General features: G+C 39.7%; 1 protein-coding gene across 1 annotated transcript; it reads right to left on the bottom strand.

Moving 5' to 3' along the window:
- Positions 1-6,950: 6,950 nt before the first annotated feature.
- Positions 6,951-25,277, bottom strand: gpib (glucose-6-phosphate isomerase b). Its single transcript, XM_034201390.1, has 18 exons — positions 25,109-25,277; positions 24,242-24,332; positions 22,838-22,906; positions 19,803-19,922; positions 19,572-19,655; positions 17,473-17,619; positions 16,956-17,027; positions 16,831-16,875; positions 16,693-16,746; positions 15,142-15,202; positions 14,746-14,789; positions 13,057-13,209; positions 11,657-11,786; positions 11,246-11,322; positions 10,168-10,296; positions 9,075-9,150; positions 8,879-8,945; positions 6,951-7,177 (listed from the first exon to the last, which is right to left on the bottom strand). Exons 1-18 carry the CDS (start codon positions 25,225-25,227, stop codon positions 7,054-7,056), a joined length of 1,662 nt encoding a protein of 553 aa, XP_034057281.1. The 5' UTR covers positions 25,228-25,277; the 3' UTR covers positions 6,951-7,053.
- Between the last annotated feature and the right edge of the window lie 507 nt (positions 25,278-25,784).

The following is a 25,784-nucleotide window of genomic DNA, read 5'->3' as shown; positions in this document are numbered from 1 at the left end:
CGATCTCTCTGTCTGTACACACAAACTGAAAGATTGACATTAAAGTTGACTTTGACTTTGACTAATACATTTAGATTTGATTTGAATGTTTATCGGGCACTTAGCAGAGCTCAGGTGTTTAGCAGTCTTACGGCCTGTGGGATGAAACTGGGAGGAGAAGAATTATTATGAGATGTGTGTCATGTGTTTGCCCCAGAGAATATGTTCCCTGGAGGTTTTCCCGGGAGGCGCGGACGGTCACGCACATTAAAAACATTCCTGCGAAGTTCAACGGGCTGCGGACCTGCAGGCTTTTTTGTTTTTTTCTCCGAGCTTGTTTACATGCAAAGAGATGCTGTCTGACCCCCTCTGCTTCCAGCGCTGCGGCTCATGATGAATACAAATGACGGAGAAAAATGCCTGGAGAACATGCCTCTCTGAAGATGTTTTAAAGAAAATAAAAGAAACTCCCAAACTCTAGTCTGAAAAAGCCATGAACTTGGGGACTTGCACAGTCAAAAAAAAAAAAAAAAAAGTGGCAGGAAGGGGGTGATGTTGCCATGGAAACTATTGCACTAGGGGCAGGTTGGGACCTCAATTGAGCCGAGACTGTGTGTGTGTGTGTGTGTGTGTGTGTGTGTGTGTGTGTGTGTGTGTGTGTGTGTGTGTGTGTGTGTGTGTGTGTGTGTGTGTGTGTGTGTGTGTGTGTGTGTGTGTGTGTGTGTGTGTGTGTGTGTGTGTGTGTGTGTGTGTGTGTGTGTGTGTGTGTGTGTGTGTGTGTGTGTGTGTGTGTGTGTGTGTGTGTGTGTGTGTGTGTGTGTGTGTGTGTGTGTCCGGAGCAATAAAGCATGAAGAGGAATGTGAGGGTAAGCGCAGCCATTGTTCTACAAACATCTCAGGAACGCACACGGAAACGTTTTCACGGCCGTTTGATTCTGCTGGAGCACATATTACTTATTTACCTGAAGTTGTGTTGTTTATTTGCATCTGACTTAAATGGATTAGAAGAGAGCCGGAGCTCAGGAGTGAGTCAATAGCAGTATCGGTTAAAGTGTAACCATGACTCAGCTGATTTGACTGTAATACGGTGGTGCCAAATCTTTTTAACCTGTTTTCTGTCATTGAATTAACTGAGAATTCAGGACTAAGAGGCTTTTTATGTGTATTTCATATCCTAATGCATAACAACAACAACAACAACTAATAAAGTGTGCAATTATAATACAAAAACACAACAGAATTAGTTCAAGAAGTTGAGTTATTTCCTGTTCATATTTCAACAGATAACAGTAGAGCTGTTTTTATTATTTATTTTATTTGAAGTTATTTTAAAATCAATCTTAACAGGCTTATATTCACTTAAATTCTGTGTTTTCCTCTCCCTGATGCTTTGACATTGTTTAACCAGCTCATTAGTTGTTTTAACTGTCATGTTTTTATTTGATATTTTTTTAAGTTAACATTAAAAAATAAACAAATACAAATAAAATTGTAAAAAAAAAATCAGGATCAAGCTGTTCATAAAACTGTTTATACATGTAATAATAATCCAAACTATAGGACAATTGTGTAATTTCTATTAAACGTTTTCTTTTACCCCCATCAAGCGTTTGGACCCCCTGGTTGGGGACCACTCAGCAGAACTGATTCAAATGATCTGTAATAATTAACAAATATATAACAAACGTCTTGTTCTTTTGGACATAAGAACATATGGAACAATGATAATTAGGAGGGTTTTCTGTCCTCAGCCACTTTCTTCTGCATCCTGCTTCAGAGCCGGAGATAAGAAACATTAGGTATGAAGTATTGTTGCCTGGCAACAGCATTGAAAACCCGGCAATGTCTAAAATATTTTTGTATTACTTTCTGTTTGCCCTCATACACACTCTGTAGGAGAGGAAACATACTTCGTCACATGATGAACTGAGGGACATGGTGTCCCTCAGTTCATCATTACATGTGATGGATGACTATATAAATACATCATGGACATTATGTCTCTTCTTCACATTACCACTGGTTATTATTATATCAGACAAAGGTAGTTAAATCCAACAATTAATACACGACATTAAGTTCAATACATTTGATTTTAATAGCACTTTTCTAAACACACACATGTAAATAATATGTACACATGACCAAATATCTATATATGTTCATTTTAATTCATTTCGTATTCTATCATTATTTTTTATTGTTATCTTTGAAGTATTAATCTGGGTGAATCTGTGCTATCCTGTTTTTCAATCTCACCCTGTTGCTGTTAAACTACTGAATTTCCCCACAGGGATTAATGAAGGTCCATTTGATCTTATCTTATATTTCAATATTAACATTTCGTCCGTGCTGATGTTAGAGTGGAATAAATGCCTCAAAAAACAGACAGGCCTGCAGGTAAACGCTCAAATACAGTCTGCTGGATATTATATGATGCATTGCACATCTACAGCAGTGAAAGGCGACCTTTCATTTAAAGAATAAGGAAAATGTATCCTTAATTACATTACATGTTACTTGTTAGACGCTTTTATCCAAAGCGACTTACATACTCAATACTGTGGGCAATCCCCACAGGAGCAATTTGGGGTGAAGTGTCTCAGGGACACAACGACATGCTGACTGCAGTGGGGTTTGAACCTGTGACCCCCTGATCCCAACACCAACACACTAGTCCACTGCGCCACACGCCTCCTTAAATCCTTAAACATCATATATAATAGTAATAAGGGACATTTTACTGCAGAAAGAGTGCGTTTCATTTGAGATTTCAAGGACATTTTGCTGATATTACTCAAACACTTGTATTAAGTACTTCCACCTCTGGCTGAAAAAATGAACTTCATTAAATATGTTATTTCAACCAGAAACAGCCTTGGTCAAAATAAATAAAATAAAACAAGCAAAATGTCACGATTGACTGTATAGCCAGCAGACAAAAAGAGGTTGACACAAGCGTGGGAGTATTGTTTTTTGCTGAATGAGAGCCAGATGTTGGTCAGTGTGTTTATCTTTCTGTAAATTCAGATGTGAAAGTTGAAATCAGTATTCAAAAGCCTTCACAGATAGCTGAGTCTGATTTGTTGAAATATCCCTGAAAACATCTTACGCTAAAACTGTTTCAAGAGTGACATGTGGAGCAGATTGTGTTCAACAAATGTAGTGCCAGCGAGTCCTTTAAATGCAGATTGCTGTTTATTCCAGCTGTTTTGGCTCCAAATGGATGCTGGCGTCGGGGGATTTGTGGGGAGATGGACTGACCTTTGACCCTTTGTTCTGCTGAATAAATGTTAGAGTACTGGGTGGCTGATTTGTTCCCAGTGATAAACTAAACTGGCACTCTGATGCCATCTAGTGACAAGTTGCATACAAAAAGAGAGAAAGCATTATGTTTTTAAAGCACGTTACTTGTCAGTGGAGGAAAAGTCAGATTCCTCACTTAAGTAAAAGTAGTAATACCACAGTCTCAAGATACTTAATTAAAAGCCCTAAAAGTCCTAAGTTCAAGATGTTACTTAAGTGTTTTTAAAGCACGTTACTTGTCAGTGGTGGGAAAGTCAGATTCCTCACTTAAGTAAAAGTAGTAATACCACAGTCTCAAGATACTTCATTAAAAGCCCAAAAAGTCCTAAGTTCAAGATGTTACTTAAGTGTTTTTAAAGCACGTTACTTGTCAGTGGTGGGAAAGTACTCTGATTCCTCACTTAAGTAAAAGTAGTAATACCACAGTCTCAAGATACTTAATTAAAAGCCCTAAAAGTCCTAAGTTCAAGATGTTACTTAAGTGTTTTTAAAGCACGTTACTTGTCAGTGGTGGGAAAGTACTCTGATTCCTCACTTAAGTAAAAGTAGTAATACCACAGTCTCAAGATACTTAATTAAAAGCCCTGAAAGTCTTAAGTTCAAGATGTTACTTAAGTGTTTTTAAAGCACGTTACTTGTCAGTGGTGGGAAAGTACTCTGATTCCTCACTTAAGTAAAAGTAGTAATACCACAGTCTCAAGATACTTAATTAAAAGCCCTAAAAGTCCTAAGTTCAAGATGTTACTTAAGTGTTTTTAAAGCACGTTACTTGTCAGTGGTGAGAAAGTACTCTGATTCCTCACTTAAGTAAAAGTAGTAATACCACAGTCTCAAGATACTTAATTAAAAGCCCTAAAAGTCCTAAGTTCAAGATGTTACTTAAGTGTTTTTAAAGCACGTTACTTGTCAGTGGTGAGAAAGTACTCTGATTCCTCACTTAAGTAAAAGTAGTAATACCACAGTCTCAAGATACTTAATTAAAAGCCCTAAAAGTCCTAAGTTCAAGATGTTACTTAAGTGTTTTTAAAGCACGTTACTTGTCAGTGGTGGGAAAGTACTCAGTGGACCCCTCCCACAGTTTTTTTTCTCTCACATGTCTCAGGGCTTCTTAACATTTATGAAACTATTAATGTTTCATACCCTTTTAAAGGTAAGAAACTCCGCTAACTGACAATAAGAACAATTGTTAGCTAGAAAAAACACAAGCGTAATACCAAGCCTTTGAATTAGCATTGAGCGAAACAATGCTAACTAATGCTAACGCTTTTTTACACACAACACACGGTAGAAATGCCCTTATTACTATCTTAACTGCACAAACAAGATATACGATTTAAAGCTGAGACTCCACAGATTCCACACATGTAATGTCATCACTGTAAGACCTCGAATTCCTGGAGCTATCAGCCAGAAAAGAGAAAGTAAACAACATCCGGTTCCAAAAATATTACAATAATTACGTCTTACCTTTTTTTATTTGTGATCAAAAGTTGTGTTCAACGGAATAAAAACGCATCTCAAGGTTAATCCAATGTCGTTGTGTCACGTATAATTTTTTACTGATAATCAATCATCATATTTATGGCAATATACTCGGTATAAAGTATTGCCGTCTTACAGTCTTATAGTATTACCTATAGTGAAAATTCTAAGTAATAAAATGATTTTTACAGTGAAAAAGGTCAAATGGAACTGTTGGTTCCCAAATTACCCAGAGGTGATACGTCGATACGTCATTCTCTGCATTTGCTGTCGCACTACAGCCATACAAAACACATCTATTCACCATAATAAAGGTCGGCTATTCACATGCAAATGCTATTGAATGTCCGCCATTGTTTGTGCCCGTCTTCCTATGCGCTCGTCATCACCCGAAGATTCCCGACGATTCCCGAAGTATTTTGTTTCATTGAGAGGGCGCAGTAAAATTGAAAATAAAATGAAACTAGGCGCATGAAATTAAAAAAAATTGTTTATTATGCTTATTTTTAATAAAAATACATAAGTTAAACCCAAAATTCGCGGATTTCCACTATCCCTTTAAGTGTTTTTAAAGCACGTTACTTGTCAGTGGTGGGAAAGTACTCTGATTCCTCACTTAAGTAAAAGTAGTAATACCACAGTCTCAAGATACTTCATTAAAAGCCCTAAAAGTCCTAAGTTCAAGATGTTACTTAAGTGTTTTTAAAGCACGTTACTTGTCAGTGGTGGGAAAGTACTCTGATTCCTCACTTAAGTAAAAGTAGTAATACCACAGTCTCAAGATACTTCATTAAAAGCCCTAAAAGTCCTAGCTTCAAGACGTTATAAGTTAAAATACAGAAGCATATCCGATAAAACCCACAACAGAGAAGGGAAACCCCCAAAAGCACAGTAGAGCTTCTTTGAAAGTGTTAAATTATTATAGAATATGATATTATCTTATTTATATAACTAAGAAATACATAACATATTTTTCTTAATGATATTATATGTGTTTGTGGAACACATTTTGTATACTTTGTGTAATGCTAATTGAATAAGTATATCATGCAAACACATCATGTTATTAATGTACAAAGTAGCTACAAGTGTCAAATGTAGTGGACTAAGAAATCAAACATTACCCTCTGACGTGTAATGAAGTATAAAGTAAAGAAAAACTAGGAATACTGAAGTACTAATACCCCAACATTTTACTTAATGCTAGAATAAATGTACCTAGTTAGACTCGACAACTACTTATTGTACACTAAACAATGAAATAGACATTCTGTAAAGATATTTATTGCATAAACTTTATTTCCTGCAACAGTGGAGTGAGCACATTTAACTCTAAAACCAAAAGTGTTTTCCCCTCACGGCGGTGCAGAGACAAACATAGAAAAACACAGTCACTATATTCATAACACGAGTAAAAACAGCCCGACTGCGTGGGAGTCTCCTGTTTGTGCACGAGCTGAGATGATGGATAATGATGTGGAGTAAAGTGGCAGTTGTTTTAAAGGTCCTCTATTATGCAACATCCACTTCTTCATGTCTCTTCTACATCAACATGTGTCCCCTCTTCTTCATGTCTCTTCTACATCAACATGTGTCCCCTCTTCTTCATGTCTCCTCTACATCAACATGTGTCCCCTCTTCTTCATGTCTCCTCTACATCAACATGTGTCCCCTCTTCTTCATGTCTCTTCTACATCAACATGTGTCCCCTCTTCTTCATGTCTCTTCTACATCAACATGTGTCCCCTCTTCTTCATGTCTCTTCTACATCAACATGTGTCCCCTCTTCTTCATGTCTCTTCTACATCAACATGTGTCCCCTCTGTGGAAAGAGACTCTGAAAGTTTCAGGAACAAAGATTCTCTCTCTTTTTGTCCTGATCCATTTCTATAAAAACCTGTCTGAAAATGAGCTGATCAGATTTAGGCCACTTTATGATGTCATAACGATGTTTTGTCTTGTGTAACCATTAGCCAATCACCAACCAAGGTAACCCCCCCCCCCTTATCACCTGAATCTCCTCCTAGAGCACCATTGTGTTCTTTGTAACCAAATCTCTCTCAGAGGGGAGTGGGGAGGGGCTCCTTATTTTCATCTAAAGTAACAGACAGAGAATCAGCACTTTGGAAACAGGGCTGAAACAGAGGGGATTATGGGTAATGCTGCAATGATCTGTTTGGTGTTTGGAGCCAATCACTTCAGAGACATGTTTTGTATATATCTGAGACCTGTAATATATTGATGGAAAACAGTATAATAGGGGACCTTTAAGGGGGGGGGGGGGACTCAGGCGGAGTGTTTCTTGAGGAAGTTGATGAGTCCGTTGGTGGAGGCGTCGTGGGAGTGGACCTCCGCGGCGTCCTTCAGCTCGGCCTCAATCGTCTTGCAGAGCTGTTTGCCCAGTTCCACTCTAATGATGCGGAGGAGGGGAAAAGATCAGAATCAGGAATCGATAATACTTTAATGGTCAGATCAAGTCTGAAATGTGACTTGCATCCCAGCAGCTCCATGTGTAACATCAACACAGACAAACATCAAGACACAATACATGAAAAACAAACAACACACATTGAACATAACAGCTCGATCACTGAGAGAAAACATGCTCAAAGAGCCTTCAGCGTGCATTTGATCTGGATTCAGCTCTGTGTTTACTGTGAGGATTGACTGGAGCACAAAGGATGCTTCAAAGGTTGCTTCAAAGGATTATTCATTCTGACTTTATTGAATCTCTCATTAGATGGTAGCAGTTCATATTCGCTGTTCAGAACATGGTTCTGGTCCCAGATGATGTTGTTTGACAGCCTCACGAGGTTATTATGATAGTCCCTCAACGGGGACATTTACAGTGTTGTAGCAAACCTGGCATACAGCAGCAGGTAAAAAAGGCAAGGAATGAAGACAAATGAGTACACAACCATGGCTAAAAAATGAGTAGCAGCTAATTAAGAAAAACAAAGTGACATGAATAACACATCCAAGTATTGAGACCTTAAGACAATGTTGGGACAAGATTGGTTTAATGGTGGGAAGAACACAAATATGAATGACTTAAAGGTCACCTATTGTGCCAAATCTGATCTGTTTGGTATTTCGAGCCAAACACTTCTGAGACATGTTATATATCTGAGACTGAGTTGAAAAAAAGTTTAATAGGGGACCTTTAACGTTCAATCAGAAATGGACAATTGCAGCCACATTAACCAGGTGAAGTTTTCGGGGCATTTAGTAATCCCTTTTTACCCAGTTTATTCAAATGCCCTTTTTAGAGAGGACTTCTAAGTTAAAGAGGTCATGTCATGTTCATTAACGCTTAAAGGGGACCTATCATGCAAAATGCACTTGTTGATGTCTTTTATACATCAATGTGTCCCCGGTGCGTCGGGGAACTCACGCAGCGTCAGAAAATAAAACCCTGTCTCTTTTCCTCCGTATCCAAATCTCTAAAAACGGGGGTACAACGAGCGGATACAGATTTACTGCCGATCTGACGTCAAATCGGCAGCGGACCCACAGAAAGTTGCTATCAGAAACAATGCCTGACGTGTTTTGGACGAAATCTCGTCTTTGTTTACGTTAGCAAGCCTCGCTAACACTCAGAGCTAACCTGTACTGGAGAGCACATGTGTTTAAAAAGCAGGAAATAAAAAAAGAACTCACCTTGTGATAAACCCGCAAGAGAAAAAGCATTTGAGCTCCATACTGTTTCAGAAATAACCCTTGATGTGGTTTAAACAGGATGGCATTTTATCACAGCAGAATTTAACTTTATCTCCGGTAGAATTCTGATCAGGCATTAGCTCCGCCTCCTCTTTTTTTTTTTTTAAACCTAAGGACCCAAAATCTGCTTTTCTCTAACAGGGCTGCAAAAGAGGGGTTAGAGCAGTATGAGGCATGGCTACAATGGGTGATCTGTTTGGTATAGGTATGGCCCTACAATATATGTTTCCAATATAGCATGATAGGTCCACTTTAAGCTGAGTGAAGTATTCAAACCCAAGATGTTCAAATGGCTTCATAAAACCATGAGACTCAGGAAGTCAAAAATGACGGCTGACTTAAAGCAGAGTTCAATGGGTTTCAACAAAACAACCAAATACCGAATACTCACCCCCACTGGTCGAAACTGTTGATCTCCCACATCACACCCTGGATGAAGATCTTGTGCTCATACATCGCTAAAAAACAATAAAGAATAATTATTGTCCCAATACAAAACAGAGGGTTTTCAATTCAATGGGAGTTCAGAGTTCAGAGTTTATATATTATAACATATTTTATAATATGGAACCAATGGCTGTTCTCACCTATCAGCGCTCCCAGTGTGTACGGGCTCAGCTTCTTGAAGATGATAGAGTTGGTCGGCCTGTTTCCTTGGAATACCTGCGGGGAAAAAAGGGAGACATTTATTATAAATATTTTTGTCAAATGTGAAAATATAGATGGAATTTCAGTCGATCTCACTCTCAATAATTCCAAAATGATCGTGTATGATGGCCAGCATGGCTCTTCCTGATCATTTCCGAGGTTTATAATGTGTAACCACGGTAACTGGAGGGCACTATTCATCATAGGATTTCTTACTTAGTCATTTAGTACTTTCTTATGTGGAGCAAAGAGTTTGGTGTGAGTAACATGAGATAACTGCATCTTCCTTATTACAGACTGAAGGTCGTTTCATTCCGTATGTAGGAGCCATATGTTAAAATGTACAATTTGATATATTATATGTGTAAATAGATATATTTGAACATTGTAATCCTTTGTTATTAGTATTATTATTATATCGTTGTAAAATTGATGCTGGTAATTAGAAGAGAGAAGGAGAAAAGAATCACGGAGCAATATCGTTTTTTGACCTTTGAAAATATGTGTTTGTACTGATATCTTTTGTTTAAGTAAAGAGTCAACCAAACGTTCCTGAAACATATTTTTGTTGGAGTCAAGCTTATTGCTACTTGTGGATGAATGAATTTTTGGATTACATTACATTACATTGCATTTAGCTGACGCTTTCATCCAAAGCGACTTACAGTGCATTCGACCAGGAAGATACAAACTTGAAGAAAACAGAATCATATAAGTACATCAGGTTTCATAGAGCCAAACATTTCAAGTGCTACTCAACTGGCTTTAGGTAAGCCAGTGCTTTGTTAGTATATAAGTGCTTTGTTAGTAATTCTATCGCTCGAAGTGGAGTCGAAAGAGATGAGTTTTCAGTCTGCGCCGGAAGGATGTGTAAGCTATCTGCTGTCCTGATGTCAATGGGGAGCTCATTCCACCATCTTGGAGCCAGGATAGCAAACCCACGTGTTTGTGCTGATGGGAACTTGGGTCCCCCTCGGATTAGACGGAACTAACTGTATATAGTAAGGCTTTTCTTTTCTTGATCAGACTCACTTTGTGCGGCAGGATTTTCTCCAGATCTGCTCCACTCAGGCCGCCGGCCTCCAGCTCCTTCCTGGCCTCCTCCGTGGTTTTCCCCTTCATCAGAGCCTCCGTCTGCGCCAGGAAGTTAGCCAGCAGGATCTACACACACACACACACACACACACACACACACACACACACACACACACACACACACAACACACACACACACACACACACACACACACACACACACACACACACACACACACACACACACACACACACACACACACACCTTCAGATCAAGTGCATGACAGTGTGTGTTTTACAATTATAGAGATCTTGCGAGCCATATGTGGATATGCACATGTTTCTCATGTGTTTATCTATCATATTCAAATGACACTGGTAAGGGGTTGGAGCTCTTTGGAGGATTAAAGTATGTATTCCCTAACTGCTCCAGGTAATTAATACACACACTAACTGCACACCGCTGCGCTATTTCACAGATTTGGGGTCAACACTCCTTAGAGGTCGCAAGGGCAAGTTTAGTTAGTGAGATGATTTTGTGAATATAACTGTAACTTGAATTAATACTATAAATAAATTAACTGTAAAATAATATGTTTGCATCATCTACAGATCAGCCAGTACTTGATAGCACAAACACTCCAACATTAGGAGGGGATCAATATCTTAAAGAAGGTAAGGAACTTAATTATGTCAGTGTCCGGCAGTGGCTCAGTCAGTAGGGTTTTGGACTGGGAGCTGTAGGGTTGCCGGTTCAAGTCCCCCAACAGACCTAAATATGGAGTGTGGACAGCTACTTGGAGAGGTCCCAGTTCACCTCCTGCCCTGCCGTGGTGCCCTTGAGCAAGGCACCGGACACCCCCCCCCCCCCACTCCCATTGCTTCCCAGGCGCTGTACAATAGCTGCCCACTGCTCCTAGTACTAGACTCCTGGCACTAGGATGGGTTAAATGCAGAGAACACATTTCAATGTGTGCTCTGCATGTGTGACCATTAACGAGGGTTTCATCCCTCCATATTATATTATATTCAAATTACTGGTCTCTAAACGCAGATGAACAAACTCCTGTGGTACCTTGTGGTGCAGGTTTTCTCTGATGGGATGCTGTGACTGAGCTGGGATCAGGAAGTCTGAGGGCACCATGCGAGTTCCTGAGCGAGACACAGTTGAACTGCATTAGATTACCAAAATGACCACAATGAAACATGGAACATGTTGACGTAAAAAGACGGCAAGACAACAAAAAAACACTGCTAACAGATACAAAATGACAAGAGACCAGAGCTTCGATAAATGGACGATGGAAATAATAAGGTCACAAATAAACAACAATAAAAAGGCTAAGGGACTTTTGAAAGCCTAGAGGCCGATCGTCTCATAATTTGACCACGGAGATGGAATTAAGATAAACCAATACATGGTTAGTAAAATGTATTGACTGATTTCCTACATGTTGCCGTGTTGAAATGATCTCTCTGGTGTTACCTTGGTGGATGAGCTGGTAGAAAGCGTGCTGTCCGTTGGTTCCCGGCTCTCCCCACACTATCGGCCCGGTGTGGTAGTTCACACGCGCTCCGTCTTTCGTGATGTACTTTCCATTGGACTCCATGTCACCCTATAGGAGACACATGATCAAAACTGTAAGCTGCTATCTCTGATGGTTGGGAGACTACAGCAAAGCTCACCATCGGAGAATCTAGTTCGTTTTACTAAAACCACTAAGAAGATGTAATTTACAAAAGCAATAGTCAATGAGATAAACAACACATTTTACAATTAAAAAAAACGGGCACTAAATTGAGTCGTAACGTGCCAAAGGGTTGCAGGGTTGTTGGTTGTTCCTAGAGTTTTTAAAAGTGCAATGGGAGCCAGAGCCTTTTCTTATCAAGCTCCACTTTTGTGGAATCAGCTTCCAGAGTGCGCTTAAGACCTTCCTTTCTGATAAAGCTTATAGTCAGGGCTGATTAGATTCAGCCCCTAGTTTTGCTGATATAGGCTTAGTTTGTCTGGGGACACCTTACTTCTTCCTTCTCTCTGTCTGTACCTGTGTACTCTCATGTTCCGAATAACCCAGCTTCCCCCAAATGTCTTTTTGGTGTCTATATACGCTGGGTTCCTGAGTTGTGGCTGATCCTGAGTCCTGAGTCCTGATCTGAGTCCTGGATTTCGAGTTGTAGCATGTAGCGTCTACCTATGCTGTAAATGTATTATCTCTTAGATTTACACACGGCATCTATTGCACATCTATTGTCTGTCCGTCCTGGGAGAGGGATCCCTCCTCTGTTGCTCTCCCTGAGGTTTCTCCCATGTTCTCCTTTAAACTGTGGGTTTTCTCTGGAAGTGTTTCCTTGTACGATGTGAGGGTCTAAGGACAGAGGGTCTAAGGACAGAGGGTCTAAGGACAGAGGGTGTCGTATTGTCATACTGATATTCTGTACAAACTGTGAAGTCCACTGAGACAAATGTGAAATGTGTGATATTGGGCTATATAAATAAACATTGATTGATTGATAAGTCATACATAAACCAAAAAAAGTCACAATACATAAATTACTTAAAAAAACACATTTGACTTATATTTAAAGAAAAAGGGGGTGGGACTGGTCAGAAGGGTAGCTTAAGCAATAGTAAAAAAGATAAATACAAATAATGTATTCAGTTTTTAAGGCCAAACATTGTTTTTAGTTTAAATAAAATACGACTATACAATAAAAGGCATACAAAAGTATTCATGGTTATTCTAACTGCACATTATCGCTGTAAGATCTTATGTAAGCATGTATGAATTGTTACTATTGTAAATATGTGTCTCTCTCCTGTTGGCATATTCTCATATAACTAAAGAGTATAACATCGGATCCTCCTGCAGCGTTGTGGGCTCAGACCTGCTGGAAGTATGCGGTGAAGCGGTGCATGTACTGGTCGTAGGGCAGCATGGCGTGGGTCTCAGCGTGGAAGAAGTTGATGTACCAGATCCCGAGCAGAGCCAGAAGGACGGGAGCGTTTTGCTCCAGAGGAGCGCTGCGGAAGTGGTTATCCTGCAGGAGAGAGGGAGAGATTATCACTCACATGCATCTTCTCTAGCTCCAGGAAGGATTATATTAAAGGTCCCCTATTACACTGTTTTCCATCAACATATCACAGGTCTCATATATATCCAGAGCCTGTCTCTGATTGGCTGAAACACCAAACAGAACATTGCAGCATCCCATAATCCCCTCTGTTTCAGCCCTGTTTCCAAAGTGCTGATTCTCTGTCTGTTACTTTAGATGAAAATAAGGAGCCCCTCCCCACGCCCCTCTGAGAGAGATTTGGTTACAAAGAACTCAATGGAGCTCTAGGAGGAGATTCAGGTGATAAGGGGGGGGGGGGGGTTACCTTGGTTGCTGATTGGCTAACGGTTACACAAGCCAACACATCATTATAACATAAAGTGGCCAAAATCTGATCAGCTCATTTTCAGACAGGTTTTTATAGAAATGGATCAAAAAGAGAGAGAATCTTTGTTCCTGAAACTTTCAGAGTCTCTTTCCACAGAGGGGACACATGTTGATGTAGAAGAGACATGAAGAAGAAGGGACACATGTTGATGTAGAAAAGACATGAACAAGAGGGGACACATGTTGATGTAGAAGAGACATGAAGAAGAGGGGACACATGTTGATGTAGAAGAGACATGAAAGAAGAAGGGACACATGTTGATGTAGAAAAGACATGAACAAGAGGGGACACATGTTGATGTAGAAGAGACATGAAGAAGAGGGGACCCATGTTGATGTAGAAGAGACATGAAGAAGAGGGGACACATGTTGATTGTAGAAGAGACATGAAGAAGAAGGGACACATGTTGATGTAGAAAAGACATGAACAAGAGGGGACACATGTTGATGTAGAAGAGACATGAAGAAGAAGGGGGACACATGTTTGATGTAGAAGAGACATGAAGAAGAGGGGACACATGTTGATGTAGAAGAGACATGAAGAAGAAGGGACACATGTTGATGTAGAAAATACATGAACAAGAGGGGACACATGTTGATGTAGAAGAGACATGAAGAAGAGGGGACACATGTTGATGTAGAAGAGACATGAAGAAGAAGGGACACATGTTGATGTAGAAAAGACATGAACAAGAGGGGACACATGTTGATGTAGAAGAGACATGAAGAAGAGGGGACACATGTTGATGTAGAAGAGACATGAAGAAGAGGGGACACATGTTGATGTAGAAGAGACATGAAGAAGAGGGGACACATGTTGATGTAGAAGAGACACGAAGAAGAAGGGACACATGTTGATGTAGAAAATACATGAACAAGAGGGGACACATGTTGATGTAGAAGAGACATGAAGAAGAGGGGACACATGTTTGATGTAGAAGAGACATGAAGAAGAGGGGACACATGTTGATGTAGAAGAGACAGGAAGAGGGACACATGTTGATGTAGAAGAGACATGAAGAAGAGGGGACACATGTTGATGTAGAAGAGACATGAAGAAGAGGGTTTTGCATAATAGGTGACCTTTAATTAATTTCAACACTAAAAAGGTGAGAGTGTTGGAGAGTTGCCTACCATCCAGTGAGCTCCAGATAGAAGCTTTTCATAGTTTTCAAAGCCTGATGAGGAGAGGAGTAAAACTGTTTTAATGCTGATTTAATCAGTTAGTTCACTTAATCGACAGATATGTTAAAATAAGTTTCTCCGTAAAACATCATGCAAAAGCATCACCTCAAAGCTTGTGTTGCAAGAAAAGTGTCTTGGATATAAGTTATTCCTCAAAAGAAAAGCATTAAAAACTCGACTATTTGACGAAAGTTGACGAGAACAACAATTAGTGCACGTATCAAGTTGTTTTTGATAATACAGCTCAGAAACTATAAAAGTCAGAAACTCACTAATTCAAAACACAATACATTTAAATAATATGGCTTTGTGTTGCTTTACAACAATGTGTGTTTTTTTACATACCAATGTGCAGAGCAATGGCCATCCCAATAGCAGACCAGAGGGAGAAACGACCTCCAACCCACTAAGAGAAACAACAAAGAAGATACTGAAGGTATTGTCGAGACGAAAGTCAATATATAATATCTGTGAAAAACGGACTAAAAAATAATTATGTGTTTTCATTTAGAGTATTAGTATTATTATTATAGTATTGTTCAATACCAGGAGAGGGTATTTGTTTATTTTTGATAGCGTGGGCTACTTTTCATAAGCGAGCTGTAGGAAAGATATGAATGCCGCTTCCGGCTACAAAAGGGGTGTAGTTTGTGATGGCCGGTCTCTTGTTCTCAAAGCCACGGAGGGAGAACCAGGCGACAGTGTGTGTGAGGCTCCGGAGACGCCGTTGGTATGTTTATTGTGTTTATGTACTTGATCTGTTGCCGCACTTTGCGAGAGTGCTGTTGCGCAATCAACTGTTTTTTACGCAGCGCGGTCTGCCTGTGCCCCGTTTGGTTTCTGTGCAATTTAGACAGCGCAGGTGTTCAGATGAGGTTTTCTCTGGTGCTTGTTTCCAAGTGGAGATAAACACTCTAATTCATTTAAGTTAATGATGGGGTTTAAAGGAACAATTTATTCATTTTAATTAAAACATAGTTTGTGGTGCTATTGTTATTATTGAGAATGCAGTGAGACCTGCAAAATGTTTGTAATTTGTGTAGCATATGAGCTAACTTTTGTTTGTCCTTTGTGTTTTGAAGGTTTTCAACCTGATCAATTCTTGGAGCTGTCTTGATAAATAAAGACAAAAGAACGAATTTGAGTTGTCCAAAGCGTCCTCTGTTGCCCTCTAGCCTATCAAGTCAGGCTAAATCACTGGTACAGGCCAACAACCTGAAGGACTTGACAGGTATATCCATGCAGAATGTGGGTTTCATAAAAGAGAGCCAATGTTCACACACGTCAAAAGGTGCATAACTGCAATAGGAACATTCATGAATTCATCGGTAGAGAATTCATGAATAATGGAACTAAACTTATTGCACATGCCTTCAAAAGAGAAACTACAGAGATTTAGTTCAAAACGACACATCAGCACACAAATAAAAAACCGCATTGTTTGTGATATTGAATATTTGCTAATAAAGATTAAAAAACGATGTATTATATTCATCTTTAAGAGTTGCTGTTCCTGGATCTCAAAGTGTGCAGCACAATAACATTCATTTGCATAAATCCCTTTCTTCTGCATGGTCTCCACTAGGGACAAGAAATACTGTTCTGTTAATTTCATGAGTTCAAAACACTGGCAGCCGTTTCCCGTGATATGAAGGGTATATTACATCCGTTACTAAATTCAGTCGTGTGACCTTTGATTCCCCTCAGCCTTTACAGCCACCTCTGCGAGAGAGAAGGTCGCTCCCAATAATAACCGAGGCAGAAGAGAGAGGAATCTGATTACAGGCAGCTGCTGGCCACACAGGTCAAAGCCTTATCGTCTTATTTATAGCCGCTGCCTCCTGCTTCAATCACAGCGTGTGATGAACACAAGACCTGAAGCACAAACACACTCACATCCCAGAACTCAAACATGTTCTCCGTGTCGATGCCGAAGTCCTTCACTTTGGGCTGAGGGGAAGAAAGAGAGAAAAGATGGATTATTAGGATCAAAGAGAGAAGGTTTAACCAGCAAAATAATGCTTTGAGACTTACTCCATTTGTGGAGAGAGCCACAAAGTGCTTGGCGACAGCAGCTTTCTGTTGAAACAGGATAGAGGTTAAGATGGGAGGATGTTAGCTAACAACACAATGCTGTTTAAAAGCGGCTGCAAACTCACATCTTTGGCATGTTCGAGGAACCATTCCTTGGCCGAATTGGCATTGGTTATGGTCTCTTGGGTGGTGAATGTCTACAAATGGAGAATAACATCGTAGTAATTCATATAAAACAAAGCCTTAATATCCGGTATAATGTAAACAAAAGGTATTGTAAAGATTTGCCTTCAGAACAGGAACTGTGAGTATAGAAAATGACGCATTAACACACATCACAAAGACTCTCATTGTTTATCTGTGTCCGTGCTTTAAGATATTTGATTGTTACTGAATATGAAATAAAAACAAACATATGATTTGGAAAAAACAGTTTATAATCTTTAAAAGGTTTCTCTCCCTGAGCATCTCTTGACTTGCAGTTCAACAAGATTCAAGTCTCTGTTCATTTACAGCGTACGACAACCTCTGTCCTTAAATCCTTGCAGCACAAAAGGAAAAACTCTCCAAATAAATCCAACAATTTATTTATTTAATTTGGGGTCAACAAAAGATTGTGCACCAAATGATGGTAAAACGTACCTTGGATGCGATGATGAAGAGGGTTGTCTCGGCGTTCAGCTGTGCCAGGGTTTTAGTGATGTGCGTCCCATCAATGTTGGACACAAACCAAACACGTGGTCCCCCCTTCGAGTAAGGTTTCAGGGCCTCGGTCACCATCAGGGGGCCCTGCGAGACAAATCAGTTCAATTCAACCTCAGATAGAATAAGACTGCATTGTTTAAGGTCCTCTGTGATACTGTCTTTCATCAATATATTACAGGTCTCAGATATATACAGAACATCTCTCTGATTGGCTGTGCTGATTCTCTGTCTGTTACTTTAGATGGTGATTGGCTAATGGTTACACAAGACAAAACATCGTTATGACATAAAGTGGCCAAAATCTGATCAGCTCATTTTCAGACAGGTTTTTATAGAAATGGATCAAAAAGAGAGAGAATCTTTGTTCCTGAAACTTTCAGAGTCTCTTTCCACAGAGGGGACACATGTTGATGTAGAAGAGACATGAAGAAGAGGGGACATATGTTGATGTAGAAGAGACATGAAGAAGAGGGGACACATGTTGATGTAGAAGAGACATGAAGAAGAGGGGACACATGTTGATGTAGAAGAGACATGAAGAAGAGGGGACATATGTTGATGTAGAAGAGACATGAAGAAGAGGGGACACATGTTGATGTAGAAGAAGCAGACATGAAGAAGAGGGGGGACAACATGTTGATTGTAGAAGAGACATGAAGAAGAGGGGAACACATGTTGATATAGAAGAGACATGAAGAAGAGGGGACACATGTTGATGTAGAAGAGACATGAAAGAAGGGGGACACATGTTGATTGTAGAAGAGACATGGAGAAGAGGAGAACATGTTGATATAGAAGCAACATGAAGAAGAGGGGACACATGTTGATATAGAAGAGACATGACGAAGAGGGGACACATGTTGATGTAAGAAGAGACATGAAGAAGAGGGGACACATGTTGATGTAGAAGAGACATGAAGAAGAGGGGACACATGCTGATGTAGAAGAGACGTGAAGAAGAGGGGACACATGTTTGATGTAGAAGAGACATGAAGAAGAGGGGACACATGTTTGATGTAGAAGAGACATGAAGAAGAGGGGACACATGTTGATGTAGAAGAGACATGAAGAAGAGGGGACACATGTTGATGTAGAAGAGACATGAAGAAGAGGGGACTCATGTTGATGTAGAAGAGACATGAAGAAGAGGGGACACATGTTGATGTAGAAGAGACATGAAGAAGAGGGGACACATGTTGATGTAGAAGAGACATGAAGAAGAGGGGACACATGTTGATGTAGAAGAGACATGAAGAAGAGGGGACACATGTTGATGTAGAAGAGACATGAAGAAGAGGGGACACATGTTGATGTAGAAGAGACATGAAGAAGAGGGGACACATGTTGATGTAGAAGAGACATGAAGAAGAGGGGACACATGTTGATGTAGAAGAGACATGAAGAAGAGGGGACACATGTTGATGTAGAAGAGACATGAAGAAGAGGGGACACATGTTGATGTAGAGGAGACATGAAGAAGAGGGGACACATGTTGATGTAGAAGAGACATGAAGAAGAGGGGACACATGTTGATGTAGAAGAGACATGAAGAAGAGGGGACACATGTTGATGTAGAAGAGACATGAAGAAGAGGGGACACATGTTGATGTAGAAGAGACATGAAGAAGAGGGGACACATGATGATGTAGAAGAGACATGAAGAAGAGGGGACACATGTTGATGTAGAAGAGACATGGAGAAGAGGGGACACATGTTGATGTAGAAGAGACATGAAGAAGAGGGGACACATGTTGATGTAGAAGAGACATGAAGAAGAGGGGACACATGTTGATGTAGAAGAGACATGAAGAAGAGGGGACACATGTTGATGTAGAAGAGACATGAAGAAGAGGGGACACATGTTGATGTAGAAGAGACATGAAGAAGAGGGGACACATGTTGATGTAGAAGAGACATGAACACGTGGATTTTGCATAATAGGTGACCTTTGAAGGATGGAGCAGAAAAGCTATAAATTATGTAATTACTCGTTGAAGTTTTTCAATAAAATGCATCATCAAAGAAATTGCACTCACAAGGTCAGATCCTCCGATGCCGACGTTCACAACATCTGTGATGGCCTTCCCTGTGAAGCCCTTCCACTCACCGCTGCGAACTCTCTGCACAGACACACAACAACGTTCTTTAAAATGAGGATAGCTGCATCAAGGGTAGGCAGGATTGCACACGTATCTTAAGTGTTTAAGCTCTAGTGCAACAACAACACTTTGTGATTTTGTATATTTCTGTTGGTGCATTTCCCTCACATGGCAGAAGCCCTTCATCTTCTCCAGAACTTTGTTGACGTCGGGCATCACGTCCTTACCGTTGACCATGATGGGCGTGTTGGAGCGGTTCCTCAGAGCCACATGGAGCACAGCGCGGTCCTAGATATAACACACACACACACACACACACACACACACACACACACACACACACACACACACACACACACACACACACACACACACATAACATGTATACATCACTTCAGGGGACATTCATTTCATTTCAAACCTTTATTTATACAGATAAATCCCATTGAGATCATTGATCTCTTTTTCAAGGGAGACCTGCTCAAGTAGTTCCACATGAAACATAACAACATAAATAGAACAACAAAAGGACATCATACAGCATCATTTACAGAATTATCCACATAAACAGGTACCTTTAGCTTCCGATTGAGTATCATCCAACCGAGCTTTAAAAACATTTAGTGGCACCAGATTGTTATTCCAAGACCGAGGAGCTGCGCATCTAAAAGCTGTCTTCCCTAAGACAGTCCTAGCAGCTGGCACATTTAATAAAACCACAGCATTCCACAGCAGTCGCCACTTACAATTCTCCGTGAGATCAGGGAGCAGATATAAGATGGAAGTTTCCCCTAACATGGCTTTGTAAATAAAAATGTACCAGTGACTGAGCCTCCGTACAGTTAGTGAAAGCAAAACAAGCCCTTGCATACAGGGTACAGTGATGCGTTAATGCTTTACAGTTTGTCACAAATCTCAGTGCGCTGTGATACGCAGCATCTAACTTGATCAGGCGATTGGCAGGTGCATTCATATAAATCAAATCACCATAGTCCAGCACAGGTAAAAAGGTCACAGTGACTAGCCTTTTCCTGGCTGACATTACATTGACTTACATGCATTTCCTGGAGACTTATCCTAACCTTAACCATAACCAAGTCTTCACCCTAAAACTAATGATTCTCCTCATGGGGACCTCCATTTTGTCCCCATAAAGGAGGCGAGTCCCCACACGTGACTGTGTAAACAGATTTAGGTCCCCACAAGTATAGTAATGCTAGGCCACACACACACACACACACACACACACACACACACACACACACATAGCTCTCAGTACTGTTGGCTGCTTTAAGTCAGAGCACCAATGCGGTTTTAGAAAACAACACAGCACAACAACTGCTGCTGTTAAAGTGGTGAACAACATAATTGAGGCATTGGACTGTAAAAAGTATTGTGCAGCTCTATTAATTGATTTGTCAAAAGCATTTGACACAGTTGATCATATCATCCTGGCGGAAAGACTTCATAGTATCGGCTTATAGGCATACTGTAGGTTGGTTTTTAAATTATTTATCAGCGAGAACCCAATGCGTCCAATTTGCTGGGTCCTCTTCTTCCTTCCTCCCGATAGCAAAGGGTGTGCCACAAGGTTCCATATTAGGACCGATTCTTTTACCATATATGTAAATGATCTATGTAATAATTTAGCAAATGCTTCTTACCATTTTTATGCAGATGACACTGTTATTTATTGTTCCTCCGCTTCTATAGAGCAACGTCTAGATTTCCTCCAGTCTGCCTTTGATGTCATACAAACCCATTTATATATCAACTGAAGTTGGTATTAAATGCTGAAAAATCCAAAGCGATGATATTTTTGAATGGCAAAAAGTTACCATCTATTCTACTCAAGATGTGCACAAGGGGCTGACATTGAGAGGGTCACTTACACATATCTGGGATTTCTTATTGAACAGAACATGTCTTTCAAGTTACACACGGAAAATGTTGTTTCAAAGCTAAAAATAAAATGAGGTTTCTTTTACAGAAATAAATCCTGTTTCTCTTTTCAGACGAGGAAACATTTGATATCTGCAACGTTTTTACCTGTATTAGATTATGGTGACCTGCTACACATGAATGCCTCTGACCAGAGCCTAAAGAGATTGGATACTGTGTACCATTGTGCCTTACGATGTATTACTATATCGAGTACACCATTGCACTTGATATGCTGCTGCTAATTGGCCATCAGACTTTCCCATTGGTTGGGTTTTATTTATAAATGTCTGCTTGGGTTGGTTCCCTCCTACATTTGCACATATATGTGTCAAAGAGAAAGTCTATATGGCCTGCGCTCCCAAGATTTGATTCAGATGCTGGTCCCTACAGTGAGAACACAACAGCTGTTAAATATGCTGCCCCCACAGCTTGGAACAGAAGGAGCTGAAACTCTCAGATGTAATCACTATGGGGGAATTCAGGTCCATCTTAAAGGACAGAGAACACCATTGGTAGATGTGAGTGCTCGTATATCCTAAAATCGTTTTAAATGTTGCCAGTTTTGAATGATTTTTAATAGTTTGTTTTACTTCGCATATTGACTGGCTAATGTGCCATTTTATTTGTGTTTTACAGCTGTATTTGTCTGCCTGTCATGTCTGTGTTTTATCTGTTGTAACTTCGTACATGCTGCCCCTCTTGGCCAGGTCACTCTTGGAAAAGAGATTTTAATCTCAATGAGTCTTTTACCTGGTTAAATAAAGGATATATGCTGATTAAGGAGTTAAAGAATAAGCAGCAGTTGCATTCACTGTATTCAATGCTGATTTTGAAACAAGCCAAAACGTACGTGCAAGAGTCACATGGAGTGTAACCCAATCAAATATAAAAACCTTCTAATGTTGACTTAGCACATAGATGGGGACCTTTTTAAAGCTTATTTCCTCACAGGATTCTTGTTGTTCTGAATGTTTGTATCATCATGGTAAAATGCACTTATTGAAATCACATTGCTAAAAGCTGAATGAAATGTAATGGTGTGTTTCACTACACCAATGAGGTTATCACTGCTGTAAATCAACTCAGATATGTAGTCAACTACGTATTCAAAGCATTTTAAAATGATGAAAACATTGACACAATGTTTATATATAGCTGTACAATTGTATTCATAAGAAAACCCTCAATAAAACACATTTAAAATGCATTGTGAATTATTTTGGCTTTGATAATGGTGTAGAGTGAATCTGAGTGAGCACCTCGGTGAAGTTGATCTTCTCTCCGCTGAACATCTTCTCTCTCGCAGCTTCAATGCCTCTCGACTTGCCCTGAAAAACACAATACATGTTGGATGGTGTATTCAGATTAAAACTGTTTATTATAACATATTATAACATATTGGCCTGGCCCAGGTTCGTTCAGAAATTGAGATAGGTCATTGTTCTTGGTATACTGTATAAAACATATACGGTCCTATTGCTGGAAAACTGGATGGTTGCCGATGTATTAGAGTACCCTTGTTGTATGTATGTATGTATGTATGTATGTATGTATGTATGTATGTATGTATGTATGTATGTATGTCTGTCTGTCTGTCTGTCTGTCTGTCTGTATGTATGTAGGTACTGTATGTATGTATGTATGTACCAATTTAATTTAGTGTTGTTATTTTTTCTTTAATGTAAAGTAGTTGTCCTGTGTATATATGTATTGCTTTTGGCTCTATGTCTTCGTCCTATGTATGTGATTTTTTGTATGCTGAAAATCAATAAACATATTGATAACAAAACAAAACAAAAACTGTTTATTTGTTGTGACAAAGGAGTTCTCTTTGTGTTTGGTGCATACATTAATACTAAGATAAAAGCACATTCCAAAGTGCTGCATAATGATTCAAATTGATGACCGATTTGCACAACCAAAATATCCAAAAATGTGAACATGAAAAGACATATTTAGTCTCAAGATGAAGACAGTATATCATGTGAAAGGACCCATATGCAGAATGATGGCATTTCCACCTCAAAGCTGCTCATATCTTGATATATCTTGACATGTATATGAAGAATATAACAAAAACAAAAGAATAGTCATCATTGCAATTGCAGCAATGTGGTATCATGTTCAATGGTGACTAAATATGGTTCGTGTGTGTGTGTGTGTGTGTGTGTGTGTGTGTGTGTGTGTGTGTGTGTGTGTGTGTGTGTGTGTGTGTGTGTGTGTGTGTGTGTGTGTGTGTGTGTGTGTGTGTGTGTGTGTGTGTGTGTGTGTGTGTGTGTGTGTGTGTGTGGTCTAGCATTACTATACTTGTGGGGACCTAAATCTGTTTACATAGTCACGTGTGGGGACTGGCTTCCCTTATGAGGACAAATTGGAGGTCCCCATGAGGGGAATCATTAATTTTAGGGTGAAGACTTGGTTAGGTTTAGGGTTAGGGTTAGGGTAAGGGTTAGGGTTAGGCATGTGTTGGTTATGGTTAAGGTTAGGATAAGTCTCCAGGAAATGCATGTAAGTCAATGTAATGTCCCCTGAAGTGATGTATACATGGTATGTGTGTGTGTGTGTGTGTGTGTGTGTGTGTGTGTGTGTGTGTGTGTGTGTGTGTGTGTGTGTGTGTGTGTGTGTGTGTGTGTGTGTGTGTGTGTGTGTGTGTGTGTGTTTACCAGATCGACCAACATCTTCATGACTTCATCAGTGATGAGGTTCTTGGAGTAATCCAGAAGAATATCTCCATCCTCAGTTTTCAGGTTTAAGCTGTCGAAAAAGAGAGACGTCAGAGATAAGAGTCACATTTTCTGACTGAATGACAAATATCCAAACAAACATTATGATTCTGTGGTCGTGTGGTGTTCTGAGTTTGAGTGTACAGTATTATGTATCAAGGATGCACAGGTGAAATGCATCAGAGCGTTATCAGGGGAACTAAACACACAATGAAACCAATAGCAAAGCTCGTTGAAACACTAAATATATCCTGCTCAGCAGAGTTCAAATACGCAGTTACATACTGTACTTTAGTGAAAGTGGTTATACTACTACCAGTATTATTATTACTGATAAAAAAAAATGAAAAAACGTTATTCAAACAACATACATTAAATGATACGTCTAAGTAAAGTAGAAAACATATTTATATAGGTTAAATTGTGCAATACAAAATAAAAGGTCAAAGTCAAAATGTGTACTTTGAACTGCAATATGACTTGTAAATCACAATATATGCAATACAGTGGCGTATTATTAAGATATTAGCTTTTCTTTCCTTCATTGTAGATGTATAATGACATTAAATGATTCTATTCTATTCTATATGAATGCTGAGTTGCTCAGTTTTGCAGGGTTTGACTGCTGATAGAATGAGTTCTAGTGTCAGTGTATTGACTCTAAGACTTTTTGCACTACTTTTTATTTTGTATTTTATTATATATGTTGCATTGTTGGAGGAACTCAGGTCAGAAGAATTTCATTGCCATTTCTACACTGTGGCTTTGTGCATATGACAATAAAGTTAAACAGTACAGTGTGCATACCTTAATTTATTGAACCTCTCCTTGTCAGCATCAAACATGTGCCTCATGTTGAGGTTCAGGGCGTGGGCGGTGTACCAGTCCTGCAGCTTCTGGAAGTTTGGGTCCTGCGTGAGAGCCATGGTGTCCGAGAGAGAGAGGAGAGGCTTCCTGTGTGCTCCGCTCTGCAAAAAGAAGTGACTCTGAGTGGGAAAGAGCCGGTCAGAGGGAAGCTTTTTGAAGGGCATCCAGAGCAGATATCCAACATGCCCCTCCTACTAGAGACACTCTATATCCAGGTCACACACACACACACACACACACACACACACACACACACACACACACACACACACACACACACACACACACACACACACACACACACACACACACACACACACACACACACACACACTGCCTACAGGGGTAAAGTGTAGGCTGAGTGAAAGCCGCAGCACAGTGACATACTCAGACAGTACAGACAGTTCATAATACTGTTGATCTCATTGTTAATCCTTGTATTTTCTACTTTCTTGTTTATTTCTAGTCTTTTCATTTTGATTGTACAATGCCATGTCTTTTTATGTTGCTGCAACACAAGCCTTTCCAAAATTGGGATCAATAAATTACTATCTTATCTATCTTATCTTATCTATAGACTTTCAATATTAGAAGTAGTCGTGATTCGATATGTCAT

The sequence above is a fragment of the Gymnodraco acuticeps genome, unplaced genomic scaffold, assembly GCF_902827175.1.
Source record: "Gymnodraco acuticeps unplaced genomic scaffold, fGymAcu1.1, whole genome shotgun sequence".
Lineage (NCBI taxonomy): Eukaryota > Metazoa > Chordata > Actinopteri > Perciformes > Bathydraconidae > Gymnodraco > Gymnodraco acuticeps.
The sequence above is the reverse complement of the archived record's forward strand: the minus strand, read 5'-3'. Positions and strand labels throughout refer to the sequence as shown.

Coding starts and splice junctions, on each gene's coding strand:
- gpib (XM_034201390.1), bottom strand. CDS start 25,227: ATGGCTCTCACGCAGGACCCAAACTTCCAGAAGCTGCAGGACTGGTAC. Junction 16,747..16,830: donor TGGCTCTCTCCACAAATGGA/GTAAGTCTCAAA, acceptor TCTTCCCCTCAG/CCCAAAGTGAAGGACTTCGG. Junction 9,151..10,167: donor AGAAAATCCTGCCGCACAAA/GTGAGTCTGATC, acceptor TTTTCCCCGCAG/GTATTCCAAGGAAACAGGCC.